Source organism: Aythya ferina, assembly GCF_964211825.1.
Source record: "Aythya ferina genome assembly, chromosome: 28".
Classification (NCBI taxonomy): domain Eukaryota; kingdom Metazoa; phylum Chordata; class Aves; order Anseriformes; family Anatidae; genus Aythya; species Aythya ferina.
Genome location: NC_140325.1, coordinates 3,077,096 through 3,101,927, shown reverse-complemented (window position 1 = coordinate 3,101,927; position 24,832 = coordinate 3,077,096). Strand labels below are relative to the sequence as shown.

The window sequence follows — 24,832 nt, the reverse complement described above, 5'->3', positions numbered from 1 at the left end:
GGGGCTCGTCCCGACGGGCCGCTGAGGGGTCACCTTCCCCGCAGCCGACGCGGCCGCGCCCTCGGAGGAGATGGGCAGCGCCGAGGGGGACCCCCTGAAGCCCCCCGAAGGAGCCTCCGCGGGGCCGGGGCTGGAGAGCGCGGACACCGGGGGAGCTCCCCAGGCCGGCAGGTGAGGATTTGGGGGGGGGGGGCTCGGGGGCGGCCTGGAGCCTTTTTGGGGGGGCTTCTGCACATCCCTGATGCCCTCTGTCCCCCCCCTCGCAGCGCGCCAGCCCGCCGCTGCGCCCTCTGCAACTGTGGGGACTGGAGCCTGCACGGGCAGCGGGAGCTGCAGCGCTTCGAGCCGGAGCCCGACTGGCCCGAGCGACTGCGGGGGGGGCTCGAGCCCCCCGAGGGTCCCGGCGAAGCCCCCCGGGAGCTGGAGCCGGCGGGCGATGACCTGGCGCAGGTTGGGTTCTCCGAGCGAGTGTCCGCGGCGCAGCTCTTCGAGCCGACGGGTGAGTGGGGGCCCCGTGGGGGTCCCAAATCCCTGTGGGGGGTCCCAAAGCCCCTTGGGGGTCCCAATCCCGTGGGGATCCCGGTTCCTGACGCCCCCTCCCCACAGGGCACTGCTGGGTTCACCGCTGGTGCGCAGCCTGGTCCGCCGGCGTGGAGCGTGCCGCGGGGGGGCTGGCTGGCGTGGGCAGAGCTGTTTTCTCAGGGATCTCACAGGTGAGCGGCTCTCAGAGAGGGATCGGGGGATACAGGGGGGGGGCAGAATGGCAGAATGTCCCCCCCACCCCCAGTCCTCAGCCCTGACCCCGCCGGGCTGCTCCCCCTTTCCAGAAATGTGAACACTGTCGGCGGAGGGGGGCCACCATCCCGTGCCGGGCGGCCGGCTGCCCCCGGCTCTACCACTTCCCCTGCGCCGCCGCCAGCGGCTCCTTCCAGTCCATGAAGACTTTTCGGCTCCTGTGTCCCGAGCACGTGGCCGAGGCAGCGCAGATGGGTGCGTGCGGGCCGGGATCGCCAGCCCCCGAGTGCTGGGTCCCCGCTCCCGAGGGGACGCGGAAGCACGGAGGGGGGGGTGGTTTGATAGCTGGGGGCGGGGGTCCTGACGCCCTTTTCTCGCACGCAGAGGACGCCCGGTGCGTGGTGTGCGACGGGCTGGGCGACGCACGGGACCTGCTGTTCTGCACCAGCTGCGGGCAGCACTACCACGGCGCCTGCCTGGACATCGCGCTCACGCCCCGCACGCGCTCGGGCTGGCAGTGCCCCGACTGCAAAGTGTGCCAGACCTGCAGGTGGGTGAGCCCGGCTCCCCGTGAGCCACCAGGGAGACACGCAGGAGGACGGTTCTCACCTTTTCTCACCTTTTTTCACCTTTTTTTTTCTTTTTTTCCCCTCCTCGTGCCCCGCAGGCAGCCCGGCGAGGACTCCAAGATGCTGGTGTGCGAGGCGTGCGACAAGGGCTACCACACCTTCTGCATGGAGCCGGCCATCGAGGGCGTCCCCACCGACTCCTGGAAGTGCAAGGTGCGCCCCTGCTGCCCCCCCTCTCTTCTTTGGGGAGCTTTGGGGGGTGCCTGCCCCAGCTTTGACGCCCCTCTGCCCCCCCCCCCCCAGAACTGCAGGGTGTGCTCGGATTGCGGCCGGCGCCCGCCGGAGCTCGACCCCGGCTGCCAGTGGCACCGGAGCTACTCGGTGTGCGAGGGCTGCCAGCAGCGGCGCGGCACGGAGGGAGCCTGCGGGGCGCAGGGACGAGCCCCCCCACCGGACCCCGCGGCCCAGGCGTGAGTTGGGATGCGCTGGGGGGCATGGGGGGGGGAGCGGGTGGGCACCCCCCTTGGTAAAAAAAAAAGGGGAGCTGCTGGGCTGGGAGGATCCTGGGGTGGCTGCAGCCTCTCTCCCCTCACCGAGTGTCCCCCCCCCCCATGTCCAGGTTGGTGGCCCCTGATCGCAGCGGGCTGGCGGAGGTGCCCGTGCCCCCAGCTGAGCCTGAGGGGAGCAACGAGGAGCTGCAGCCGGGGGGGGACCCTGAGGTGGCACCCCCAGGCCCCGAAAAGTTGCCCCCCGACGAGCTGCCCCCCGATGAGCCACCCCTTGAGAAGAGGCCCCCCGACGAGGCGCCCCCCGAAGAGCTGCCCCTCAAGAAGGTGCCCCCCGATGAGCCGCCACCCCTTGAAGAGCTGCCCCTCGAGAAGACCCCCCCCGAAGAGCTGCCCCTCGAGAAGACGCCCCCTAAAGAGCCGCCCCCCGAAGAGCTGCCCCTCGATGTGCGCCCCCCGGAGGAGCTGCCTCCTTGCGTGCTGCCCCCCGACGAGCCCCCACCTGACGAACTGCCCCTGGAGAGGTCGCCCCTTGTCGAGGCGCCCCCCAACGAGATGCCCCTTGACGAGGCGCCCCCCGACGAGCTGCCCCCCAGCCAGCTGCCCCTCGCCGTGCCACCTCTGGAGGAGCTGCCCCCCGACAAACCCCCGCTTGCCAACTCGCCCCCGAACGAGCTGCCCCTGGACAAATCGCCCCCCGACGAGCAGCCCCCCGATGAGCCAGCCCTTGACGAGCCTCCCCCCGTTGAGCAGCCCCCCGACGAGCAGCCCCCCGACGAGCTGCCCCCCAGCAAGCCTCCCGTTGATGAGCTGCCCCCCGAGGAGCCCCCGCTGGACGAGCAGCCCCCCAGTGAGCTGCCCCTCGACCTGCAGCCCCCCGAGGAGCCGCCCCGCAGCGAGCAGCCCATTGATGAGCTGCCCCCTAACGAACCAGCCCTTGATGAGCTGCTCCCCGACAAGCCTCTCCTCGAGGAGCTGCCCCCCCCTGAAGATCTACGCCCCGCCGAGCCGCTCCCCAGCGAGCTGTCCCCCGAGGAAGACCCCAAACCACCAGGTAAATGGGGACCCCTGTGCCCACCCCGTTTCCCGTGCCCGTGGGGGTCCCACGCTTGGGTCTCCCCCTCGTCCCATTGCCTGTCCGTGTGCTTTGCTGCCCCGCTGGGGGTGCAGGGGGCGAGGGGACCCCTGTGGCCCCCCTCCCTGACCCCTTCCCCGTCCCGCAGGTCTCCTCCCCGAGGTGGCAGTGGCAGAGGAAGCTCCTGCCCTGGCCCCGGAGGTGCCCTCGGAAGAGGAGATGGAGCTGGAGCCCGAGCCCTTGCTGCTCCCCGAGGCCGCCCCTCTGCCCCCTGCTCCCCCAGGTGGGTTTGGGGACACGGAGGTCGTGGCAGGGGGGGGGTCTCTGCTGCGGGCTACGTCACCGTCCCCTCCTCTGTGCCCCCCCAGATCTCTGTGCTGTGTCACCCGCTCGCCCCCCAGAGCCTTCGCCCCACGCCAAGGAGGAGGAGGAGGTGCCCGAGCCCCCCGGCAGCCCCGGCACTGCCATGGACACGGAGCCCCCCGGCTCCCCGCCGCCCCCCCTGGGCTCCCCCGCCTGCACCCCGGCCCCCGCCGAGCCCCCCGAGGACGAGGAGATGGAGACGGGCGGCGGTGAGGGGGGGTCACCGAGCAGCCCCCCCGGAGACGGCCCCCACATCAGCCCGGCCCCAGAACTGGGGCCCTTCCCGGGCCTGCCTGAGGAAGAGGAGGAGGAGGAGGAAGAAGCGCCCAGACTGGAGCGGGAGGGCACCAGCGGGAGCTCCCCACCGCTGAGCGAGGAGGACGGGCTGGAGGAAGGCCGGGCTGGGGGGGACCCCGAATCCAAAGGGTCCCCCCTGCTCCTGGAGCCGGAAGAATTGGGCCCCGAGACCCCCATGGAAGTGTGCCCGGCGGGGGAGAAGCTGCTGGAGCGCGGCGACGAGGGGGGTCCCGAGCCCCCCGCCCTGCGCCCCCGGCCCGATATCCTCAACGAGATCTCCAACCTGAGCCAGGGGGACACCAGCAGCAGCTTCCCAGGCTCCGAGCCCCTGCTGGGCTCGCCGGACCCCGAAGGGGGGGGGTCGCTGTCCCTCGAGCTGGGGCTGGCCTCGGCCGACGCCAGCCTGCAGAAGGAGGACGCGGGGTCGCTGCCGCTGGGCGCTGAGACCGACGACTCGCTGCTCTTCGAGCCGGCCGCCAAAGGGGACGGGGACAAGAGCCGCCGGCGCAGCTCCCCGGGGCGCTCCCGTGTCAAGCAGGTACGGGGGGGGGACACCCAACCCAACCCCACCCCGCTGGGGTTGTGCCCCCCTTCCCCAGGCTGCCCCCAGTAGGCGAGGGCCGCGTGCGCGCGATGGGGTGGGACGGGGGCCGTGCCCCGATGCTGCCTCTGCCCCAGCCGGGATGCGTGGGGAGGCGGTGGTGGTGGGGGGGGGGGTTTGGCCGGGTCGCCCCCCAGCTTGCTGTAACCCCCCCCTCCCCTCTCCCCTTGGCCCTAGGGTCGCAGCAGCAGCTTCCCCGGGCGGAGGCGCCCCCGAGGTGGGTCCCACGGGGGCCGGGGCCGGGGCCGTGCGCGCCTGAAGTCGACCACCTCGTCCGTTGACACCCTAGCAGTAAGGCCGGGCTGGGGGCAGAGGCCGGGGGGAGGTTGGGGGGGCCCGGGGGTGTCCCCGAGCTGTTAGGTGGCAGGGCTGAGAGCCGAGAGTCCCCCCCGCCCCTCACCTCCGTCCCCATCCCCAGCACCCAAATCCCTTGGAAAGGCTCGGGAAGCCTTGGGTGGGCAGGGGTCCCAGGGGGGGCCTGGGGGGATCTTCCTGGGGCTGCGCTGCGGGGCTGGGGGCTTCACCCCCCCGGGGAGGGGCTGGCTTGCAAGGGGCTGCTGCTCTCGGATGTTCTCGTGCACCCCGGTTTAGCACCAGGCTGTGTCCAGCGCTCCCCAAGCCGTGTGGCAAGCTGGGGGGGGCCCTGGCCCCGAGCCCCCCAGCTTTTCCCCTTGCCCTGAGCCCCCCCCCCCCACTCTACCTGCAGCTCGCCGACGTGGAGAGCTCGCCCAGCAAGGAGGAAGATGAGGATGACGATGACACGATGCAGAACACGGTCGTCCTCTTCTCCAACACCGACAAGTTTGTGCTCATGCAGGTAACGGGGGCGCTGCGGGATGAGGGGATGGGTGCCTGTCCCCGTTGTCCGTCCCCCCCCCCCCCCAAACTCTTCTCACGGCCCCCCCTCCCGCAGGACATGTGCGTGGTGTGCGGCAGCTTTGGGCGCGGGGCCGAGGGGCACCTCCTGGCCTGCTCCCAGTGTTCCCAGTGCTACCACCCCTACTGCGTCAACAGCAAGGTGAGGAAGGCTGCGTGTCCCCCCCCCACGCCAGACTGTGCCCCCTGGGGGGCTCGGGCTGGGAGCTTTTGGGGTGTGCAAACAGGGTGACGTTGGGCACGTCCTCGTGGATGCGTTGCCCCATGCTTCGGGGCGTCCCCCGTGGCTGTGCCACCCCCGGGACCCCCATGGCCGCGCCGAGGCTCACGTGGCCGCCCTCCCACCCCCCAGATCACGAAGGTGATGCTGCTGAAGGGCTGGCGCTGCGTGGAGTGCATCGTCTGCGAGGTGTGCGGCAAAGCCTCCGACCCCTCCCGGCTCCTGCTCTGCGACGACTGCGACATCAGCTACCACACCTACTGCCTGGACCCGCCGCTGCAGACCGTGCCCAAGGGGGGCTGGAAGTGCAAATGGTGCTTGGGGTGGGGGAGAGCCCTGGGGAGCCTTTTCGGGGGTGATAAGGGGCTGGCGCTGAGCCTTTTGCCCCCCCCTCCTCCAGGTGCGTGTGCTGCGTGCAGTGCGGGGCGGCTTCCCCCGGCTTCCACTGCGAGTGGCAGAACAACTACACGCACTGCGCGCCCTGCGCCAGCCTCGTCGTCTGCCCCTTCTGCCGCGAGAAGTACGTGGAGGACGACCTGCTCATCCAGTGCCGGCACTGCGATCGGTGAGCCCCAGGGCTTGGGAAAGGGGGGCTGCAGCCCCCTCGGTCGCCGCATGCACCGGGGGCTCGCGGTGGTGCTTGGGTTCCGTGCGTCTTGGCCAAATTTTGGTGCTGCGCAGGTTCGGGCTCTCTCTGAGCATCCAGTGGTGTTTTTGGGGTCTTACCCAAAGATTTCTGCTCTTGGGGTGGTTTTTGGGTTCTGCGTGGGGCAGCAGGCCCTGCTCAGGACCATCCCCACGGGGGCAGCTTGGGGTTTTTTTTGTGGATCTGGGTTTTGTGGGGTGATCGGGGCATGTGATGGGTCCCCGCTGTCCGCAGGTGGCTGCACGCGGCGTGCGACAGCCTCTTCACGGAGGAGGAGGTGGAGCAGGCGGCGGATGAAGGCTTCGACTGCAGCGCCTGCCAGCCCTACGTGGTCAAACCAGCCGGTGAGCACCCGGGGAGGGGGACCCTGTGAGGTTTGGGGTCTTCTGTGAGATTTGGGGGCTGCGGGGCAGCGCGGCCTCACCTCCGTGCCTGCTTTTCCCCTGCAGTGCCCGCGCCTCCCTCGGAGATCTCCGCCAAGGCCAAGGAGCCAGGTACACACGGTGCCGTGCTCGGTGCTGCCGGCTTCCCGGGGACCTTCCTGGCACCGGCCACGCACCCAGCACCCGGTTTTGTCCCCGCAGAGCCCCAATATTTTCGCTTCGAGGGCGTGTGGCTGACGGAGACGGGCATGGCGGTGCTGCGCAACCTCTCCATGTCGCCCCTGCACAAGCGGCGGCAGCGCAAGGGGCGCCTGGGCACCCTAAATGGGGAGGGGGGGCTGGAGGGGGGAGACCCCCTGGGCCCCGACGACAAGAAGGACGGCGACCTGGACGCCGACGAGCTGCTGAAAGCCGAAGGTGCGTTTTTGGGGAGGGGGTGAGCTGGGGAGAGGGGTTTTTTGGGGGGCACCCTGCTGACGCTGCTCCCATTTTGGCAGTGGGGGTCGAGCACATGGAGTGCGAAATCAAACTGGAGGCGCTGGCCAGCCCCGACCGGGACGTGGGGGCCGACGTGGACTCGGGGAAGGGGCTGGAGGACCCCGACGAGTGCAAGAAGAGGAAGCGCAAACCCTACCGGCCGGGTGAGTGCTGCCCACAGCCGCTGCCCCCGTAGCCGGGCTGCCCTGGAGCTGCTGTGACCCCCCCCTCACCTCCTGTTCTGTCCCCCCCCCCAGGCATCGGCGGCTTCATGGTGCGACAGCGCAAGTCCCACACGCGCCTGAAGAAGGTCCCGACGGTGCTGGCTGAAGTGGGGCGCGAGGGGCTGAGCGCCGAGGGGCACCCCGAGGACGGTAGGGACCCCAAAAGCCGCTTCCCCGTGTCCCCGTCCCATTTGGGGTGTCCCCAGGGGATGGAGAGGGCCAGGAGAGGTGCGCCCAGGCGGTGGGGCCGTGCTCGAGCCCTTCCTGCAGTACGAGGACAGCCCCGAGCTCCTTCGTGGAGGGGAATTTAATAGGATTGCCGTTTTTAGGGACTCCTGGGGACCTCCCCACGGAGGGCGGCCTGGATCCGGGCTCGGCAGAGGGGGACGAGAAGAAGAAGCGCCGGGGGAGGAAGAAGAGCAAGCTGGAGGACATGTTCCCCCCGTACCTGCAGGTGGGGGGGCGAGGGACAAAGGGCATGGGGGGGGACACCGTGCTGGGTGGGGTGGAGGCGAGGGGATGGCAGCGGGGACACGGTGACACCGACTTCTCCTCTTCCTCCTCCTCCTCCTCGGCCAGGAGGCGTTTTTTGGGAAGGCGCTGATGGACCTGAGCAGGAAGGCGCTGCTGACGGCGGGCGGCGTGGGGGACGGCGCCGCGCGCCCCTCCCTGGGCCAGGGAGCCCCCCGGCACAAAGGGGATCCCAGCATGGCCGGGGCGCTGCAGGGAGCCCCCCCTGACAGGAGGGACCCCCCCGTGCACCCCAGAGGTGAGCAGGGAGCGACGGGAGCCCCAGCCCTGGTGGCGGGGGTGTTATTGGGGAGGGGGGGGGGTCACTGGGTTATAGGGACCCGCTGTGGGCACCAGGGGGGTGTCAGGGGGCACTGGGGGGGGTCAGGGAGCACCAGGGGGGGTCGCTCCCCCTCCCTGCCAGGCAGCCTGGCCCTGCTGAAGCCTGGTGCTTGGCAGGGGACGACAGCACCGACGGCAGCGCCACAGCCCCCGATGATGATGGCAAGGACGACGCAAAGGCCGAGGACCTGGGTGAGCCCTGGGACCCCCCTGGTACCCCCCCGGACCCCCTCATCCTCGGCCAGGGATCATTAGGAGCCTCCCGAGGCCTTCGAGGGGCAGCTTAGAACTCTAGGCAGGGTGGAAAGAGGTGACCCCGGGTGGTGCTCTGTGTGCCCTGGGGGTCTGGGGGCTGCTGTCTGCCCAATGGGTCTGGGGGCTGCGGGGGGGTCATGGGGGAAGACACCCAGACCGGCCACTGAGGGCATCGCGCTCACTGCTCCCTGCAGGGACCGACGACCCCAAGAACTCCCCAGACCCCGGGGACACCGAGAAGCCGGCCACCCCCGGGGAGGGCGCGCTGAGCTCCGACCTCGACAAGATCCCCACGGAAGGTGAGGGTCCCCCAAGGTCCCCCCAAGGTCCCCCATCACCGCTGGGGGTCAGGGGGCCAGGACGCCCCCCCCATTCCTTCCCCAGCTCCTGGCAGTGGTGCTCAGCTCCCTCTTGTCCTCCCGCAGAGCTGCCCAAGATGGAGAGCAAGGACGTGCAGCAGCTCTTCAAGGACGTGCTGGGCTCGGCCGAGCGCGCGGAGCAGCCCCTGAACTGCGTGGCGCCGGGGATGGAGGCCGGGGGCGCGGGGCAGGACCCCAGCCGGGCGCAGCGACCGTTCCTGCCGGGAGACCTCCAGCTGCCGGGGCAGGGTGGGTGGAAGCAGCAGAGCCCCGAGCCCCGGGGAAGTCCCGGTGGGTGCAGGAGGGGGGCAGTTCTCTCCCTTTGCCTTGGGAAAGCTGCCGTGTGCCGCGTCTTCCTCCCCGCTTTGTTCCCCCAACGGGAGCAGTGGCTGCAGCCCAGCAAAGGGCTCAGGCTCCTGGGTCTTCCTCCTTGCTCTGGGAAGGGGCGCGAAAGCTTTTGGGGGGCGCATGGGGGGGGCTTGTACTGCTAAAGGCTGATCGAGGGGGCTCGAGGCCGTGCTCTGCCTGCAATGTGACCCTCTCCTTCCATCGCAGGGAGCGTTTCCCTGGGCTCTCTCTCTGGAGCTGTCTCCTTGGAGTCGTATTCGGGAGTCTGCCAGTCCCCGTTCCTCGATAACCGGTGAGTGGCTGGCTGGGGGGGGGGGTCGAGGTTGGCTCCTCAAGCAGAACTGAACACCCAGGGCTCCCTTTTTCCCCGTGCCCTGCCTGCCCGTGACACCCTGTCCCCCCCGACAGGGAGCGGAGCGGCTTCTTCAGCCCGGATCACTGCGAGCCCGAGAGCCCCTGGGCCAGCAGCTCGGCCACCACCACCCCCTCGACCCCCACGACGCCCACGACGGAGGGCGAGGGCGACGGGCTGTCCTACAACCAGCGCAGCCTGCAGCGCTGGGAGAAGGACGAGGAGCTCGGCGAGCTCTCCACCATCTCCCCCGTGCTCTACGCCAACATGAACTTCCCCAACCTCAAGCAGGATTATCCAGGTAGGGCTCTGGAGGGGTTTTGGGGGCCGGGGGGAGGGAGGATGGAGTTGTTTCCTGGATTAAAAAGGGATCCCAGGGTTCAGGGTGGGCTCCTGGGGTGTGGGCTGACGCTGACTTTCTCCTCCTCTCGTGCCCTCTGCTGCTACCGGACTCCCAGACTGGTCGAGCCGCTGCAAGCAGATCATGAAGCTCTGGAGGAAGGTCCCCGCCACGGACAAAGCCCCCTATTTGGTGAGTGCTGGGGGATAACGGGGGTGGGTGGGGGGGCACGGGGGGCTCCCCGGGGCTGCGAGTCAGCTGCCTTCGTGTTTTCGTTAGCAAAAGGCCAAAGATAACCGGGCGGCTCATCGCATCAACAAGGTGCAGAAGGTACGTGCTGGGGCGAGAGGTGCCCGGCGGCCCCGTCCTAGCCCGGGGGGGTGGGTTGGAAACCCGGCACCCCCCCCCCCCCCCTCCTTGCCCCGTTAGCCCCTTCCCCAGCCCGCAGGGAGGGTCGGCGTGCTGTGTCCCCACGGCCCTGACGGCCGGGCTCTCTCTGCAGCAGGCCGAGAGCCAGATCAACAAGCAGACCAAAGGGGAGGGACTGCGCAAGCCGGAGAGGCCCTCGCTGCACCTACGGATCCCGGTGCCGCCGGGGACACAGCCCGTCTACATCGGCAGCCCCCCCGCCGCGGGCGAGGGCTTCCTGAAGCCCCCCTCGGGGGCCGCCGGGGGGCCGGAATCGCCCAGCGAGCTCTTCCTCAAGCTCCCCCCCCAGTCCCCTGCCCAAGTGCCTTCGCACGACCCCTACGGCGCGGCCCCCGCCTACGCGCTGGAGCCCCGCTTCCCCTCGCCCCTGGGCCAGAGCCCCACGGCGGGCGCTGCCTTCCAGCCCTTCCCCGCTCAGCCCCTCGCCGGTCCCCGCACTCTCCCCGGTTCCCAGCCCCCCGACTTCCACCCCACGCCCCCCGGTACCCCTCGGCACCAACCCGGCACCCCCGACCCTTTCCTGAAGCCCCGGTGCCCCTCCTTGGACAACCTCTCGGTGCCGGGGAGCCCCAGCGCCCGCCCTCCCGAGGCCCTGCTCTCGCCCCTGCCTTTCGGGGAGCAGAAGAAGGGCCTGGAGGTAAAGAAGGAGGAGGGAGGGGGGAACCTGGGGGTCTGCTCGCCCGGCTACGCGCCCACCATGGGCTACGGGGACTCCCCGGGCGGCCCCCACCTCTCCGCTGCGGAGCTGAAGGCGGCCGACGTCTTCAAAGCCCCCCTGACCCCGCGGGTTTCTCAGGTAGAGCCGCAGAGCCCGGGGCTGGGGCACCGACCCCAAGACCCCCATCCCTTGGCCCCCTCGCCCCCCAGCCACCCCGACCTCTACCGCCAGTCTCCCTACCCCGACCCCTACGCGCAGCCCCCGCTGACGCCCCGGCCGCAGCCCCCTCCCGAGGGCTGCTGCGCCCTCCCGCCGCGCTCCCTGCCCTCCGAGCCCTTCTCCCGCGTCCCCGCCAGCCCCCAGTCCCAATCCAGCTCCCAGTCCCCCCTCACACCCCGGCCGCTCTCCAACGAAGCCTTTTGCCAGTCGCCCGTCACCCCTCGCTTCCAGTCCCCGGACCCTTACTCCCAGCCCCCTTCCCGGCCCCAATCCCGGGACCCCTTCACCCCCCTGCACAAACCACCCCGACCCCAAATGCCGGAGCCGGGCTTCAAGTCGGTGCCCCTCTCGCACAGCCCGGCGGCCGGCGGTGGGGGTTTTGGGACCACCCCAGCGGGTGAGCCCCACACCAAGGTGCCGGGTGGGCAGCAGCAGCAGCAGCCCCCCTTCGCCCGTTCCCCCGGCGCCAGCGTCTTCCCGGGCAGCCAGCCCCCCATGCGCTTCACCTTCCCCCCGGCCGTTTCGGAGCCGCTCAAGGGTTCCCCGTCCCACCAGCCCCACGGGATCAACAGCCATTTTGTCCCCGGCAAGCCCCAGAGCTCAGCCTACGCCTCGTCCCCCGGTTTCCACCAGGCCGGCAGCCCCTTGGGGCCGGGCGCCGGGGCTGCCGACACCACCTACAGCCTCTCGCCCCTCCGGCCGCCCTCGGTGTTGCCCCAGCAGCCCCCAGCGCCCCCCCAGCAGCCGGATGCCACCATCGCCTTCCTGCCCCGAGCCGCCCTGGGGGCTGATAAGAGGGAGGAGGCGGCTGCAGGGCTCACGGCACCCCCAAACCGGGACCTGGCCGAGCTGCCCGGCGGCCAGGACGGGGCCATGGCCACCATGAGCCAGTCGGAGCTGGAGAAGCAGAGGCAGGTGAGGGCTCGCCAGGGGGTCGCGTGGGATCTGGCTGGGTTTGGGATGGGCTGCGAGGGAGGAACGTGGGGCATCACAGTTAGTAACAGGATCAAAAAGCCCAGCTCCATGTTTGTTACCCCTCCGGAGCCGCGAAGGGAACACGGGCACCGGGCTGGGGGCAGCAGCCAAAGCTCTGCGTTGGTTTGTCCCTCGGCTCGGGGCCGGCGGGGTCTTGCTCTGTGCCCCGTGCTCGCTCCTAATTCTCTGCTTCTCCCAGCGCCAGCGGCTCCGCGAGCTGCTCATCCGCCAGCAGATCCAGCGCAACAGCCTGCGGCAGGAGAAGGAGAGCGCGGCGGCCGCTGCCACCCCCTCACCCGCAGGCTGGGCCCCCGAGGCCGGCAGCCAGAGCTTCGAGCTGAGCCGCGGCATGGGCGCCTACCAGCCGGCACAGGTAGGGGGGCACGGGGACACGGCCCGGCTCGGGGTTTGGGATGGACTGACGGCCACGGTGACGTTGTGCCCGTTTCTTTTAGGATAAGGGTCTTTTGGGGTCGCTGGCCACCGCAGCCGGCAGCGGGAAGCTGCCCGGCTCGGTCATGGTGCAGGCGGCGTTCCCGCAGGACGAGCGGCTCTCGCGGCCCCCGCCGGCCGCCACCCCGGCTGCCCTGGACATCAACGGGAGGTGAGCGCCCCGCATGCGGGTCAGAAACGAGCAGGACAAAAGGGCCGTGTGCCCCCCCAGCTCCTGCTCACGGGACTCGTTTTGGAGGGATGGGGTAGCTGTGCATCCACAGGATGCAGCTGGAGGGGATCGGGACACTGCGGGGTGCCCCGTGCGCGATGGGTTGGGGTCGGGGCAGTGCCGAGTTGCCCCCCTGACACCATGGTGTCTTGCAGGGCGGCAGTGGGGCCCCCCCAGGCCTTTTACCCTCGTGGGGTCTTCCCGGCGCCGTCCCCGCAGCAGCACCTCTGGCAGCAACAGCAGCAGCAGCAGCAGGCAGCCGCGGCCCTGCGGCTCCCCGTCACCTCCCGCTTCGCCCCCCCAGCCGCCGGCACCCCCGTGGGCAACCTGGGCGCCCGCCTGCCAGCCCCCGCCGAGCCGGTGCCCGCTTCGCCCGGCACCCTGGGCGCACCCTTCATCGAGCTGCGGCACAACGTGCAGAAGGGACCTGGGGGTGTCGTGGGCTCCCCTTTTGCTCCCCAGGCTCCCCGGCCTCGCTTTTTCCTGCCCGGGGAGGAGGGCGCCCCGCAGCCCCTCTGCGCCCCCGCCATGCCCATGCAGGCGCTTCCCGCCCCGGCACTGCAGCCCCAGAAGATGCCGGTGCCTCTGCCGCCCGCTTCGCCGCAAGGCGCCGAGATGAGCAACAGCCACCACCAGCTGCACGCCAAAGCGGTGCCCCCCGTGCCGCTGCCCACCCCCAGCCTGGAGCTGCAGCACGTCCCCCCGCGCCCGCTCTCCTCCAGCTCTGCCCTGCGCCCCGAGGGTCCCAAGGAAAGCCCCGCGCCGGCTCCGGCCCCGGGCAAGAGCCAGCTGAGCCTGGAGGGCGGGCGGCTGCCCTGCGAGGTGCCGGTGGAGCCCGATTTGGACGACGACTTCGGCTCCCACAAGGACCTGGAAGACGACGACGATTTGGCAAATCTGAGCCTGGATCCGGACGTGGCCAAAGGGGACGATGATTTGGGCAACCTGGACAGCCTGGAGACGGCCGACCCCCACCTGGACGACCTGCTGAACGGCGACGAGTTCGACCTGCTGGCCTACACCGACCCCGAGCTGGACACGGGTGACAAGAAGGACATCTTCAACGAGCACCTGCGCCTGGTTGAGTCGGCCAACGAGAAGGCCGAGCGCGAGGCTCAGCTCAAGACGGAGCCGGCGGGACCCAGCTTGAAGCTCCCCGATCCCGGCGATGGCAAAGACCCGGCCCCGTCGGCGGAGAACCAGGAGGTGCCCAAGGAAGGGCTGGTGCCGGGGGTGGGCTTGGGGCCAGCTCCCTGCCCGCCTGGCACCGCGCTGGCACCCGAGCCAGCCTTCAAGGCGCAGGGTTTGGAGGCGAAGGCGCTGCCCACCGACGTCAAGCCCAAGCTGGAGGAAGGCTGCCTGAAGACATCGCCCTGCCAGTTCACCGCCGGTGGCCCCGAGCGGCTCCCAGTCCCCGTCAAGTCGGAGGCCCTGCAGGGCACGGATAAGATCTCTGCCTCTTTGGGGCTGACCATCAAGCCCGGCCAGACCCTCCTGAGCCCCGGCGCCGGCCCTGCTCGCCTCGGCATGACTCACTTCCCAAACAGTGGCTCTGTGCTGGAGAAGGACCCTTATGCTGGCCCTGGCCGCGGGCTGGCCCCTGCCCAGCTGGGCAGCCAGAGCAACCCTTTGCTGGAGAAGTTTGAGCTCGACAGCAGGGCGCTGGGCTTGGGCAGCGCCCGGCACTCGCCAGCCGATGACCTGGATAAAATGGAGAGCTCTCTGGTGGCCAGCGAGCTGCCGCTGCTCATCGAGGACCTGCTGGAGCACGAGAAGAAGGAGCTGCAGAAGAAGCAGCAGATGTCAGCCCACCTGCCCCGGGGCACCCCGCACCTCCCGGCCCCAGGGCACCCCATGATGCACACGGCAGCGGCCGGGCAGCCCCTGGAGGCGCAGCCACCCCGCATGGGCACCCCGCAGGCCCCTCTCCAGCTGGGGCTGGTGGCCAGACCGCAGCTTATGCCACCGCAGCCCCCCCGGCTCGGCACTCCCCAGCAGGGCCCGGCGTTGGCCCCCCACATGGGCATGGCCCCGGGGCAGCCCCACGTCCTGGCAGCCCCCCACGGCGTGCAGGTGGCCCTGGCGCAGCCGCAGCAGAGCCAGCAGCAGGTGCTCGTGCAGAAGCCGATGGCCGGGGTGCAGCCGCCCGCCCTGGGCCTGAAGCCCCCCCAGCTCGTCATGCAGCAGCAGTTGGCCAACAGCTTCTTCCCAGACACAGGTAGGGCCATTGCCTTCGCCCCAACCCAAATCCGGCCCCAGCAGCTGCTTGGGGTGGTCCCGGAGGCAGCTGGGGTGGTTGGGTTGTCTTTTTGGGGCACGGGGCTCTCGTGGGTCGGGGATGTGGCGCGGCAGAGGGTGAATTCCTTCCCAATTCTCTCGCAGACCTGGATAAGTTTGCTGCCGAGGACATCATGGACCCCATTGCCAAGGCGAAAATGGTGGCGCTGAAGGGCATCAAGAAGGTGATGGCCCAGGGCAGCATCGGGGTGGCCCCAGGCATGAACAGGTAAGGGAAGGGGCACGGCAGGCAGCGGGGCACGGGGTGGGCGAGGGTGCATCGACCTCAGCTCATCCCTTCTCCCTGCGCCTCCCCAAAGGCAACAGGTTTCCCTGCTGGCTCAGCGGCTCTCGGGAGGCCCGGCCGTGTCGGAGATGCAGAACCACATGCTGGCAGGGAGCGGGCAGGTGAGTAGGGGGCACAGGGGGATGGGTCCCCCCCCCCAGGGCTGCCTGGCTATGAGTGAGGGGCAGGAGCTTCATGGGCCCCTGGGGAGCTGTAGGGAGGGCACAGGGACACCGAGAAGGGGGCACAGCACGACACATGTCACCAATGCTCCCTTCTGTGCCAGGAACGGAGCGGCACCGACCCAACGCAGGCTCGCCCCAACCCCCCCACCTTCGCACAAGGCGTCATCAGTGAGTACCGAAACGGCACGGGGAGGGGGGGCACGGCCTCATCCTGCCCACACGGGCTGGGCTGAGCTGGGCTCTGGAGCTGGGGACCCTGCTGAGCCCGAGCTCTGTTCCCTGCTCCCGCAGACGAGGCCGACCAGCGGCAGTACGAGGAGTGGCTCTTCCACACGCAGCAGCTCCTGCAGATGCAGCTGAAGGTGCTGGAGGAGCAGATCGGGGCGCACCGCAAGTCGCGCAAGGCGCTCTGCGCCAAGCAGCGCACGGCCAAGAAGGCCGGCCGGGAGTTCCCCGAGGCCGACGCCGAGAAGCTGAAGCTGGTTACGGAGCAGCAGAGCAAAATCCAAAAGCAGCTGGACCAGGTAGGGCTCCTCGGGCGGGTGGGCTCCTCGGGCGGGTGGGCTCGCCGTCTTTTTCCGGGGTGCCCCGGTGCTGACGCCCTCCCTGTCCCCTCCGCGCAGGTGAGGAAGCAGCAGAAGGAGCACACCAACCTCATGGCCGAGTACCGCAACAAGCAGCAGCAGCACCAGCACCAAGCCTCGGCCGTCATGGCCCTGAGCCCCTCGCAGAGCCCCCGCCTCATGTCCAAGCTCCCCGGGCAGCTCCTCTCGGCGCACGGCGTCCAGCAGCCGCCGGGGGCCGTGGTGGGTGCCCAAGGCCTTGGCCAGCAGCCGGGGCAGCCCGGGGGGCTGCGCCTGCCCCAGGGCGGCGTGTCCATGGCCGTGCAGCAGGGCTTGTCCTTCATGGGCCAGCAGGCGGTGGGGAACGCCCCGGTGCCCGGCACCTCCAACGCTTTCTTCCCCGGGAACCCTGCGCTCCGCGGGCTGGCCGCCGACAGCCGTCTGATGCAGGAGAGGCAGCTTCAGAGGATGCAGCTGGCCCAGAAATTGCAGCAGCAGCAGAATATGCTGGGGCAGGTGTCCCTGCAGCAGCAGCAACAGGGCGTGATGGGCCAGGCGTCCATGCAGCAGTCGGGTGTGATGGGACAGGCGGCGATGCAGCAAGCGGGCGTCATGGCACAGGCGTCGATGCAGCAGCCGGGTGTGATGGGACAGGCGTCGATGCAGCAGCCAGGAGTCATGGGGCAGGTGTCGATGCAGCAAGCAGGTGTCATGGGACAGACTTCGATGCAGCCACAGGGCATCATGGCCCAGACTTCAATGCAGCAGCCCGGTGTCATGGCACAGACACCGATGCAGCAGCCGGGCGTCATGGGACAAACTTCGATGCAGCAACCCGGTGTCATGGGACAAGCTTCGATGCAACAGCCCGGTGTCATGGGACAAGCCTCCATGCAGCAGCCGGGCGTCATGGGACAAGGCTCGATGCAGCAACCGGGTGTCATGGCCCAGACCTCGATGCAGCAGCCCGGTGTCATGGGACAAGCCTCCATGCAGCAGCCCGGCGTCATGGCCCCGACCTCGATGCAGCAGCCGGGCGTCATGGGACAAGGCTCGATGCCAGCAGCCATGGTAGGGCAGCAGCAGGCGGCAGCAGCCCCGCAGCCGGGGCCCGTGGGGCAGCCCATGGTGCCGAAACAGCCGGCAGTGATGGGCAGCCAGCAGAGCCTGCTGGTGCAGCAGCTCTCACCCCAGCAGCAGCAACAACAGCAGCAGCAGCAGCAGCCAGGTTTGCTCGGCCACGCGCCGGGGCTGCAGCACCAGGCGGTGCTGGGCCACCCCGCTCCCCAGCGCCAGGTCCTTCTTGCCCAGCACCAGCAGCGGGTGCTGGGGTCGCCCCAGCTGGCCCCGCAGCCTCCGGGGATGTTGGGGCACCGCCTGGTGCTCTCCCAGCAGCTGGGGCAGGCGCGGGCGCTGCTGGCCCCGCAGCAGCAGCAGCAGCAGAACTCGGCAGCCGCCCAGCCGAGCCTCCTGGGGTTGGGCCAGGGGCAGCCCCCCATCCAGCACTTTCAGCAGCATGGGGCGATGGGCCAGGCTCCCTCCGTGCTGCACCTGAGTCAGGGAATGCAGCCGGCCCCGGTGGTCCTGGCTGCCAAGGACCAGCCCGGAGGAGCGGATGGCAGCGCCCTACCCGCCGAGGGCAGCGAGAGCGGGGGGCAGCTGCACGCAGGGGGCCCTCAGGAGCAGCAGCAGCAGCAGGGAGCCCTCAACCCTCCCCCGGGGCTGGGGGGGCCGGAGCCCCAAGCCCCCAAGCACCAGGCTGAGTTAGGGCAGGGTCAGCAGCTCCTCTTGGGCTCCCCGCAGCCGGGCGTCCTGGGCTCCCTGCCCGCACAACCGGGGCTGCGGGCGGCCACTGCGCCGGGCCCCTTGCTAGCCCCACCGCAGAGCCCCGGGGCCACGCGCCCCGAGCTGCCCCAGCTGCACGGGGACACCGCTGGGGCTGCAGAGCCACAGACGGGCTGCGGGACGGGCAAGGTGCCGGCAGGCTCGTTGCAGGGCCAGCCACAGCCCCCGCGGCTCCAGAGCCCCGGGCAGCCCAAAGCAGGGCCAGCGCCACAGCCGGGGGCCACCGCCACCACCGCGCTGTCCCCAGGCCTCCTGGGGCAAGTGCCGGGGCCGGTGATGGGCCAGATCCGGGCTCAGCTTCAGGGCGTCCTGGCCAAAAACCCGCAGCTGCGGCACCTCACACCCCAGCAGCAGCAGCAGCTCCAGGCCCTCCTGGTGCAGCGGCACCAGCAGAGCCTGCTGCAGCAGAGCCAGGCGCTCCGGCAGCCCGGCCCCTTCCCCGGGCAGGCCCCGGAGCACAGCCCCCAGGCACGCCAGCAGCCTCCCCGCCCGCTGGGACCCCTCTTCCAGGCCCGGCCGGGTGCCCCGGCAGAGGAGCAGGGTGCGGGTGGGCAGGCACGGGGGCAGCCCCCCACCAGCAGCCCTCAGCAACCCCTGGCCGAGCTGGTGCAGGCAGCCCTGGCTGCCCGTGGCCCCCAGCCTGGCCTCGTCCGGCTCCCCACGCCGCCGACCCCTTCGCCCCTGGGCACGGGCTGCATCCCCCAGCACCTGGCCAGCCCCGAGCAGAGTCCCCAAGAGCCAAAGAAGACGTCACCGGGGGTCCCGGCCTCGGCCCCCAGCCCGGCGGAGCAGGGGCTAGCACCCGATGCAGCGCGTGGCCCCTGGGACCCCGAGGCACCTGCTACGGACCCGGCTGACCCCGGTGAGACCCACGTCAACGGGGCTGTGCCGGGGGGCGAGCCCCCCCAGGTGTTGGTGAAGCAGGAGCCGAAGGAGGAGGCGGCAGCGGTGGCAGCGGCGCAAGGCGAGCTGGAAGGGGATGAAGCAGCCAGGCTGGAGGCCAACGGGGAGCCCGGGGCTGCCCAAAGCAGCAGCCCGTTGGTGCCGGGAGGCCGCTCGGAGGCCGGTCACCTCCTGCTGCAGAAGCTGCTGAGGGCCAAGAACGTGCAGCTCTCGGCGCAGTGCCCCGGAGAGCTCAACGGGCACGCCGAGGGCCGGGGCACCGGGATGGAGCCGCGGCCGCAGTCGGTGCTGCTGGGCCGGGAGGTGAGCAGGGTGCTGCGGGATGGGGACGGGCACCGAGCACCCCACCCGGGGCTGTGCTCAGCACTGTTCCCATTCCTCTTTTCCTCCCCAGGACCCCTCCATCGCCCGCAAGCCAGCAGCCACCAAACCCAAGCGGGTGCAGAAGGGGAACGAGCGGGTCCCGGCGTCCCGCAAGAAGCTGCGCAAGGACGAGGGGCTGCGGCCCGGCGAGGCGCTGATGAAGCAGCTCAAACAGGTACGGGGAGGGGGGCGAGGGCTGCGGCACGGGGCCGTCCCCGGCCTCGTCTCCCGCTCACCTCTCTGCCCCCCAGGAGCTCTCGCTGCTGCCGCTGACGGAGCCGACCATCACGGCCAACTTCAGCCTCTTCGCCCCCTTCGGCAGCAGCCCCATCAACGGCAAGAGCCAGCTGCGGGGCGCCTTCGGCAGCGCCGTGCTGGACAGCGTGCCCGACTACTACTCCCAGCTGCTCACCAAGGTGAGGGGGGGGCTGTAGTTGTGCCCCCCACCCCAATCTGGGGGTCCCGGGGCACCGCAGCGTGCTCACGCCCCGCTGTCGTTCCCCCCACCCTCAGAACAACCTCAGCAACCCACCCACGCCGCCCTCCTCGCTGCCCCCCACGCCGCCCCCCTCCGTGCAGCAGAAGATGGTGAACGGCGTCACGGCCCCCGAGGAGCTGGGCGAGCAGCCCAAGGACGCCGAGCCGGCCCGCGAGCCCCACGGCCAGAAAGGTGAGCTTGGACAGTGCTAGGTGGCACGGCACCACCCCCCCCAAAAAACCACCACCACCTTTGGGGGACCCCCGACCCCGCTAACACTCGTCCTTTCCCCTCGCAGACACGTCGGCTGTGGAGGTGAAGAGCTTGGACCTGCTGGCGGCTCTGCCCACCCCCCCGCACAACCAAACCGAGGACGTTAGGTGAGCCACCGACCCCCTGGACCCCCCCCCCCCCAACCCCAAGGGGGTGGGTGACACCGGCTGCTTGGCCAGCGCCGGCACGGCTCTGACCCCCCTTTGTCCCCGCAGGATGGAGAGCGACGACGAGAGCGACTCCCCCGACAGCATCGTCCCGGCCTCGTCCCCGGAGAGCGTGCTGGGCGAGGAGCTGCTGCGCTTCCCCCTGCTCAGCGAGGCCAAGCCGGAGCTGGAGGAGCGCGTGCTGTCCCCCATCATCCCCATCATCCCCCGTGCCAGCATCCCAGGTGGGTTTGGGTGGTCCCGGGGGGGGTGCACGGGCCTGGAATATGCAAGGCAAGGCAGGAGGGGGGCGGGTGGGCACGTGGATCAGTGGGGAAGGGGCTGTGGGGTACGTGGACTGGGTGTGGGGGGGTTGTTTGGATCAGGTGGGGGTAAGGGAGGGCAGGGGGGGTCTGCAGGGGGGCGCAGATCGGGTGGGAGGGTGTCTGTGGGGTGTAGGGACCGGTAGGAGGGGAGCTGGGGATGGGTAGGGGCGAGGTGGGGCAGGAGAAGGGTCCCTGGGGAGGGGTCCCAGCTGCTCCCTGCACCCATGGGTGCTGGGTGCTCACTGTCCCCATCGCCGTGCCCTGCTCTCTGTCCCCCGGGCGATCGGGTGTGATCTGTGAGGCTCTGACCCTTCTCTTTCCCCACACCAGTGTTCCCTGACACGAAGCCCTACGAGGCCGCGGAGCCTTTCGGGGCACCTCCGGGGAAGGTGGGGGCAGCCGGCCTGGGCGCCCCGTGGGAGAAGGGCAAGAGCAGCGAGGTCTCCGTCATGCTGACCGTGTCTGCGGCAGCCGCCAAGGTGAGCCAGGGGCCGGCAGGACACCGGGGGTTGTGCCATCGGTGTCCCCGTGCGGTGACAGCCGGGGCCGGGGACCCATCACGTCCCTCTTTGATCCAGAACCTCAACGGGGTGATGCTGGCCATGGCCGAGCTGCTGAGCGTGAAGATCCCCAGCTCCTACGAGGTGCTGTTCCCGGACGGCCCCATGCGAGCGGCCGTGGTCGAGGCTAAAAAGGTGGAGGTGGACGTGGCCGGTGAGTGTCCGCCTTGTCCCTCGTCACCACGGGTCCCTCGTCCCCGTGTTGGGTGCCCCGTGACAGGCTGTCCTTCGCAGGGATGCTGGGGGGCAAGGAGAAGGCGGCGCTGGCCGGGAAGGTGCCGGAGAGCAGCTCGGAGTGGCTGAAGCAATTCGACGCCGTGCTGCCCGGGTACAGCCTCAAGGGCGAGCTGGATCTCCTGACGCTGCTCAGACAGGTCAGCGGGGCCTGGGGTCCCCGGGGTGGGGGCTCTGGGGACGTGAGAGAGGAGTTGGGGGGGTCTCTGTGGGGCTGTGGCCATGGGAAAAGGGTTTTGGGGTGCCTGCGAGGCTACGTGGGGGCACTGGAGGGGGAGCCTTTTGGGACTGAGGTGTGTGGGGGTGCCTGGAGGACTGGAGAGGTGCTGAGGCCCTTGTGGGACCGTGTCACCCTTGGGACCCCGTGGAAAGGGCTGGGGAGGTCCTTGAAGGTCTGGGAAGGCGATGGGGTGCTGCAGGGCTCCCTGTTACGATGCGTGGGGGAGATGGGGGGGGTCTGACAGCGTCCCCCGTGCCTCAGGAGAGCCCTGTGCCCGAGAAGACCCTGCACCACGGCTACGTCAACAACGTCTCCAACCTGGACGTGCGGCAGCTCTCCGTCATGCCCCAGGAGCCCTCGCCCCCCTTGTCCCCCTCCGTCCCCTCCCCATCCAGCCCCGCCGAGGCCGCCAGGGTCCCCGACCCCGAGGCTGCCCACGAGGCGGCCCCGGCACCCCCCTCGCCGCTGCCCCCCGCCCCCTCGCCAGCCCCCGGGGAAGAGGGGGCCGCGGCCCCCCACTCGCCGCCCCGCTTCAAGCCGCGCTCGCGGCCGCCGGAGGACGGGGACGAAGCTCGGCCCCGGCTGAAGAAGTGGAAGGGGGTGAGGTGGAAACGGCTGCGCTTCCTGGTCACCATCCAGAAAGGGGGGGCCAAGCGGGACGGGGACAAGGAGATCGCGGAGTTCATCGACAAGCTGGGCACCACGCTGCGCCCCGAGAAGGTGCCGCGGGACCTGCGCAAGTGCTGCTTCTGCCACGAGGAGGGCGACGGGGCGACGGACGGGCCGGCCCGCCTGCTCAACCTCGACCTCGACCTCTGGGTCCACCTGAACTGCGCCCTGTGGTCCACGGAGGTCTACGAGACGCAGGGGGGGGCCCTGATCAACGTGGAGGTGGCCCTGCACCGCGGGCTGCTCACCAAGTGCTCCCTGTGCCAGAAAACCGGCGCCACCAACAGCTGCAACCGCATCCGCTGCCCCAGCGTCTACCACTTCGCCTGCGCCATCCGCGCCAAGTGCATGTTCTTCAAGGACAAGACGATGCTGTGCCCGCTGCACAAGCTGAAGGGCCCCTGCGAGCAGGAGCTGAGCACCTTCACCGTCTTCCGGCGCGTCTACATCGAGCGGGACGAGGTGAAGCAGATCGCCAGCATCATCCAGCGGGGCGAGCGGCTCCACATGTTCCGCGTGGGCGGGCTGGTCTTCCACGCCATCGGGCAGCTGCTGCCGCACCAGATGGCCGACTTCCACAGCGTCACGGCCCTCTACCCCGTGGGCTACGAGGCCACGCGCATCTACTGGAGCCTGCGGACCAACAACCGCCGCTGCTGCTACCGCTGCACCATCTGCGAGAACAACGGCCGCCCCGAGTTCGTCGTGCAGGTCATCGAGCAGGGCCTGGAGGATTTGGTCTTCTCCGACTCTTCGCCGCAGGGTGAGCGCCGCGGGGAGGTGCCCGGAGCTGGGGCTGAGCCTCTGGGTGCTTTGGGAAGGGGAGAACGGGGTAAAAAGCGTCCTCGAGCTGCGGGCGCGTGGCTCAGTCCCCGTTTTTTTTTTTTTTTTCCCCCGTTGGCAGCCGTCTGGAACCGGATCATCGAGCCGGTGGCGATGATGAGGAAGGAGGCCGACATGCTGCGGCTCTTCCCCGAGTACCTGAAGGGCGAGGAGCTCTTCGGCCTCACGGTGCACGCGGTGCTGCGCATCGCCGAGTCGGTAGGTCCCGGGGTTGGGCTGTGGTGGGGGGGTGAAGGGGGTCTCCCCTCTGCAGCCCCCTCACGAAAGGACCGGTGGCCATGCCGGTGGGGCCAGGGGGTGGCCGTGGGGCTGCCCCTCACCCCCCGGCCCCTCGGCTCCCTCTTTTTTGGCAGCTGCCCGGCGTGGAGAGCTGCCAGAACTACCTGTTCCGCTACGGGCGCCATCCCCTCATGGAGCTGCCTCTGATGATCAACCCCACCGGCTGCGCCCGCGCCGAGCCCAAAATCCTCACCCACTACAAGCGGTGAGCAGGGGGGCACCGAGGGCTGGGGGGGGAGACCTCCCCGGGGCACCCCCCCTGGGCTCTGACACCCTTCCCGGTGTCCCCCCCCTCTCCTTGGCAGGCCCCACACCCTGAACAGCACAAGCATGTCCAAGGCCTACCAGAGCACGTTCACGGGCGAGACCAACACGCCCTACAGCAAGCAGTTCGTGCACTCCAAGTCCTCCCAGTACCGGCGCCTGAAGACGGAGTGGAAGAACAACGTCTACCTGGCGCGGTCCCGCATCCAGGGCCTGGGGCTCTACGCCGCCAAGGACATCGAGAAGCACACCATGGTCATCGAGTACATCGGCACCATCATCCGCAACGAGGTGGCCAACCGGCGCGAGAAGATCTACGAGGAGCAGGTAGGGGGGTTTTGGGGGGCCCTGGGGGGTTGTGAGGGGTCCTGGGGGGATTTTGGGGGATCCTGGGAAGGGGTTTGGGGGGTTTTGGGGGTTTGGGGCTGCAGTCACACCCTTTCTGTCCCCCCCTTAGAACCGTGGCATCTACATGTTCCGCATCAACAACGAGCACGTCATTGACGCCACGCTGACGGGGGGCCCGGCCAGGTGAGCGTGGGGCCGTGACCCCCCCCGAAAACCCCAGAAGACCCCCCTGGTGCTTCCCCCACAGCTCGGTGCTGATCCTGCTGTGCCCCCCCCCCAGGTACATCAACCACTCGTGCGCCCCCAACTGCGTGGCCGAAGTCGTGACCTTCGACAAGGAGGACAAGATCATCATCATCTCCAGCCGGCGCATCCCCAAGGGGGAGGAGGTCAGGCGGGGGGGGCACACGGGGCGGCCGGGGTTATTGGGGGGTGTGGGGAGGGATTTGGGGTGGGAGGGGGCGATTTTGGGGCGCGGGGCCGTGCCGTGCGTGACTCCCCGCTCCCCCCAGCTCACCTACGACTACCAGTTCGACTTCGAGGACGATCAGCACAAGATCCCCTGCCACTGCGGAGCCTGGAACTGCCGAAAGTGGATGAACTAGCGGCGAGAGAATTTGGGGGGGGGGGGGGGGCGGGGGGGCCGGGGGTGTCTCGGAGCCCTCCCGGGGATGCACCGGTGTCCCCCCCCCCCCCAGAAAAAAAACAAACAAAACAAAACAAAAAAAAAGGGGCCCTCCGCCGGGGACGGGGCCCCCCGGGGCCACGGAGGTGCCGGGGGGGGGCGGTTGGTGGCGGCCACCGGGGCACGGAGGTCGCCGGCCCGGCCCGAACGGGGACGGACGGACGGACGGACGGACGGACTGGCAACTCAGGGTTTTCTTTGCTTCGTCCTGCGAGGAAAAAAGCGGGGAGCAGGGGGGGGGGGCCCGGCGAGCCTCCCCCCATACCCCACTCCCCCCCAAAAAAACCGCCCCCCCCCTCACTCCCCCGCCCGCCTCCCTCCTCGTGGCGGGGGGAGCCACGGAGGTGGTGGTGGTGGTGGTGGCGGGGGGGGGGGGAACAGGAGCGGTCCCAGCGGAGCCGGAGCGAGTTGGGAGCCGCCGGCCTGGATTTTTAGAAACAAACCTTAATAATATTTGCTCGCTAATTACCAAGGTAACACAGACTCCTTGAGCTCGACAATCCGGGCTCTGCCCCGTCGCGCGCCGGCGGCGGCCAGAGCTCGCCTCGGTTCCTTTTTTTCTTTTTTTTTGTCCTTTTTTTTTTTCCTTTTTTTCCGTTTTTTTTTCTTTTTGGCTCTCTTCTTGTTTTTTTTTTTTTTTTTTTTTTTTGTTGTTTTATTAT

The 24,832-nt window shown here is 69.8% G+C and overlaps 1 protein-coding gene across 5 annotated transcripts; it reads left to right on the top strand.

Annotated features, from left to right (window-relative positions):
* Positions 1-257: 257 nt before the first annotated feature.
* KMT2D (lysine methyltransferase 2D) lies at positions 258-24,647 on the top strand. Of its 5 annotated transcripts, XM_084500233.1 has the most exons (52): positions 258-499; positions 607-713; positions 828-990; positions 1,120-1,285; positions 1,403-1,517; positions 1,608-1,774; positions 1,924-2,864; positions 3,034-3,168; positions 3,254-4,083; positions 4,324-4,437; positions 4,853-4,963; positions 5,060-5,164; positions 5,375-5,556; positions 5,643-5,807; positions 6,123-6,232; positions 6,338-6,382; positions 6,473-6,688; positions 6,769-6,912; positions 7,006-7,122; positions 7,302-7,426; positions 7,552-7,741; positions 7,942-8,016; positions 8,274-8,378; positions 8,505-8,729; positions 8,994-9,078; positions 9,195-9,439; positions 9,597-9,670; positions 9,758-9,808; positions 9,981-11,699; positions 11,959-12,132; positions 12,215-12,363; positions 12,579-14,641; positions 14,806-14,929; positions 15,021-15,108; positions 15,273-15,339; positions 15,463-15,695; positions 15,795-18,785; positions 18,877-19,020; positions 19,097-19,261; positions 19,359-19,515; positions 19,622-19,703; positions 19,812-19,987; positions 20,399-20,547; positions 20,647-20,782; positions 20,863-21,002; positions 21,344-22,514; positions 22,656-22,792; positions 22,948-23,078; positions 23,179-23,464; positions 23,595-23,668; positions 23,766-23,874; positions 23,998-24,647. In XM_084500233.1, exons 3-52 carry the CDS (start codon positions 936-938, stop codon positions 24,088-24,090), a joined length of 15,651 nt encoding a protein of 5,216 aa, XP_084356359.1. In that variant the 5' UTR covers positions 258-499; positions 607-713; positions 828-935; the 3' UTR covers positions 24,091-24,647. The 5 variants fall into 5 exon arrangements, with proteins under 5 accessions (XP_084356359.1, XP_084356355.1, XP_084356358.1 ...); XM_084500229.1 differs by lacking the exon at positions 258-499 and having other exon boundaries at positions 613-713; positions 8,505-8,687; XM_084500232.1 differs by lacking the exons at positions 258-499; positions 4,324-4,437 and having other exon boundaries at positions 613-713.
* Positions 24,648-24,832: the final 185 nt, after the last annotated feature.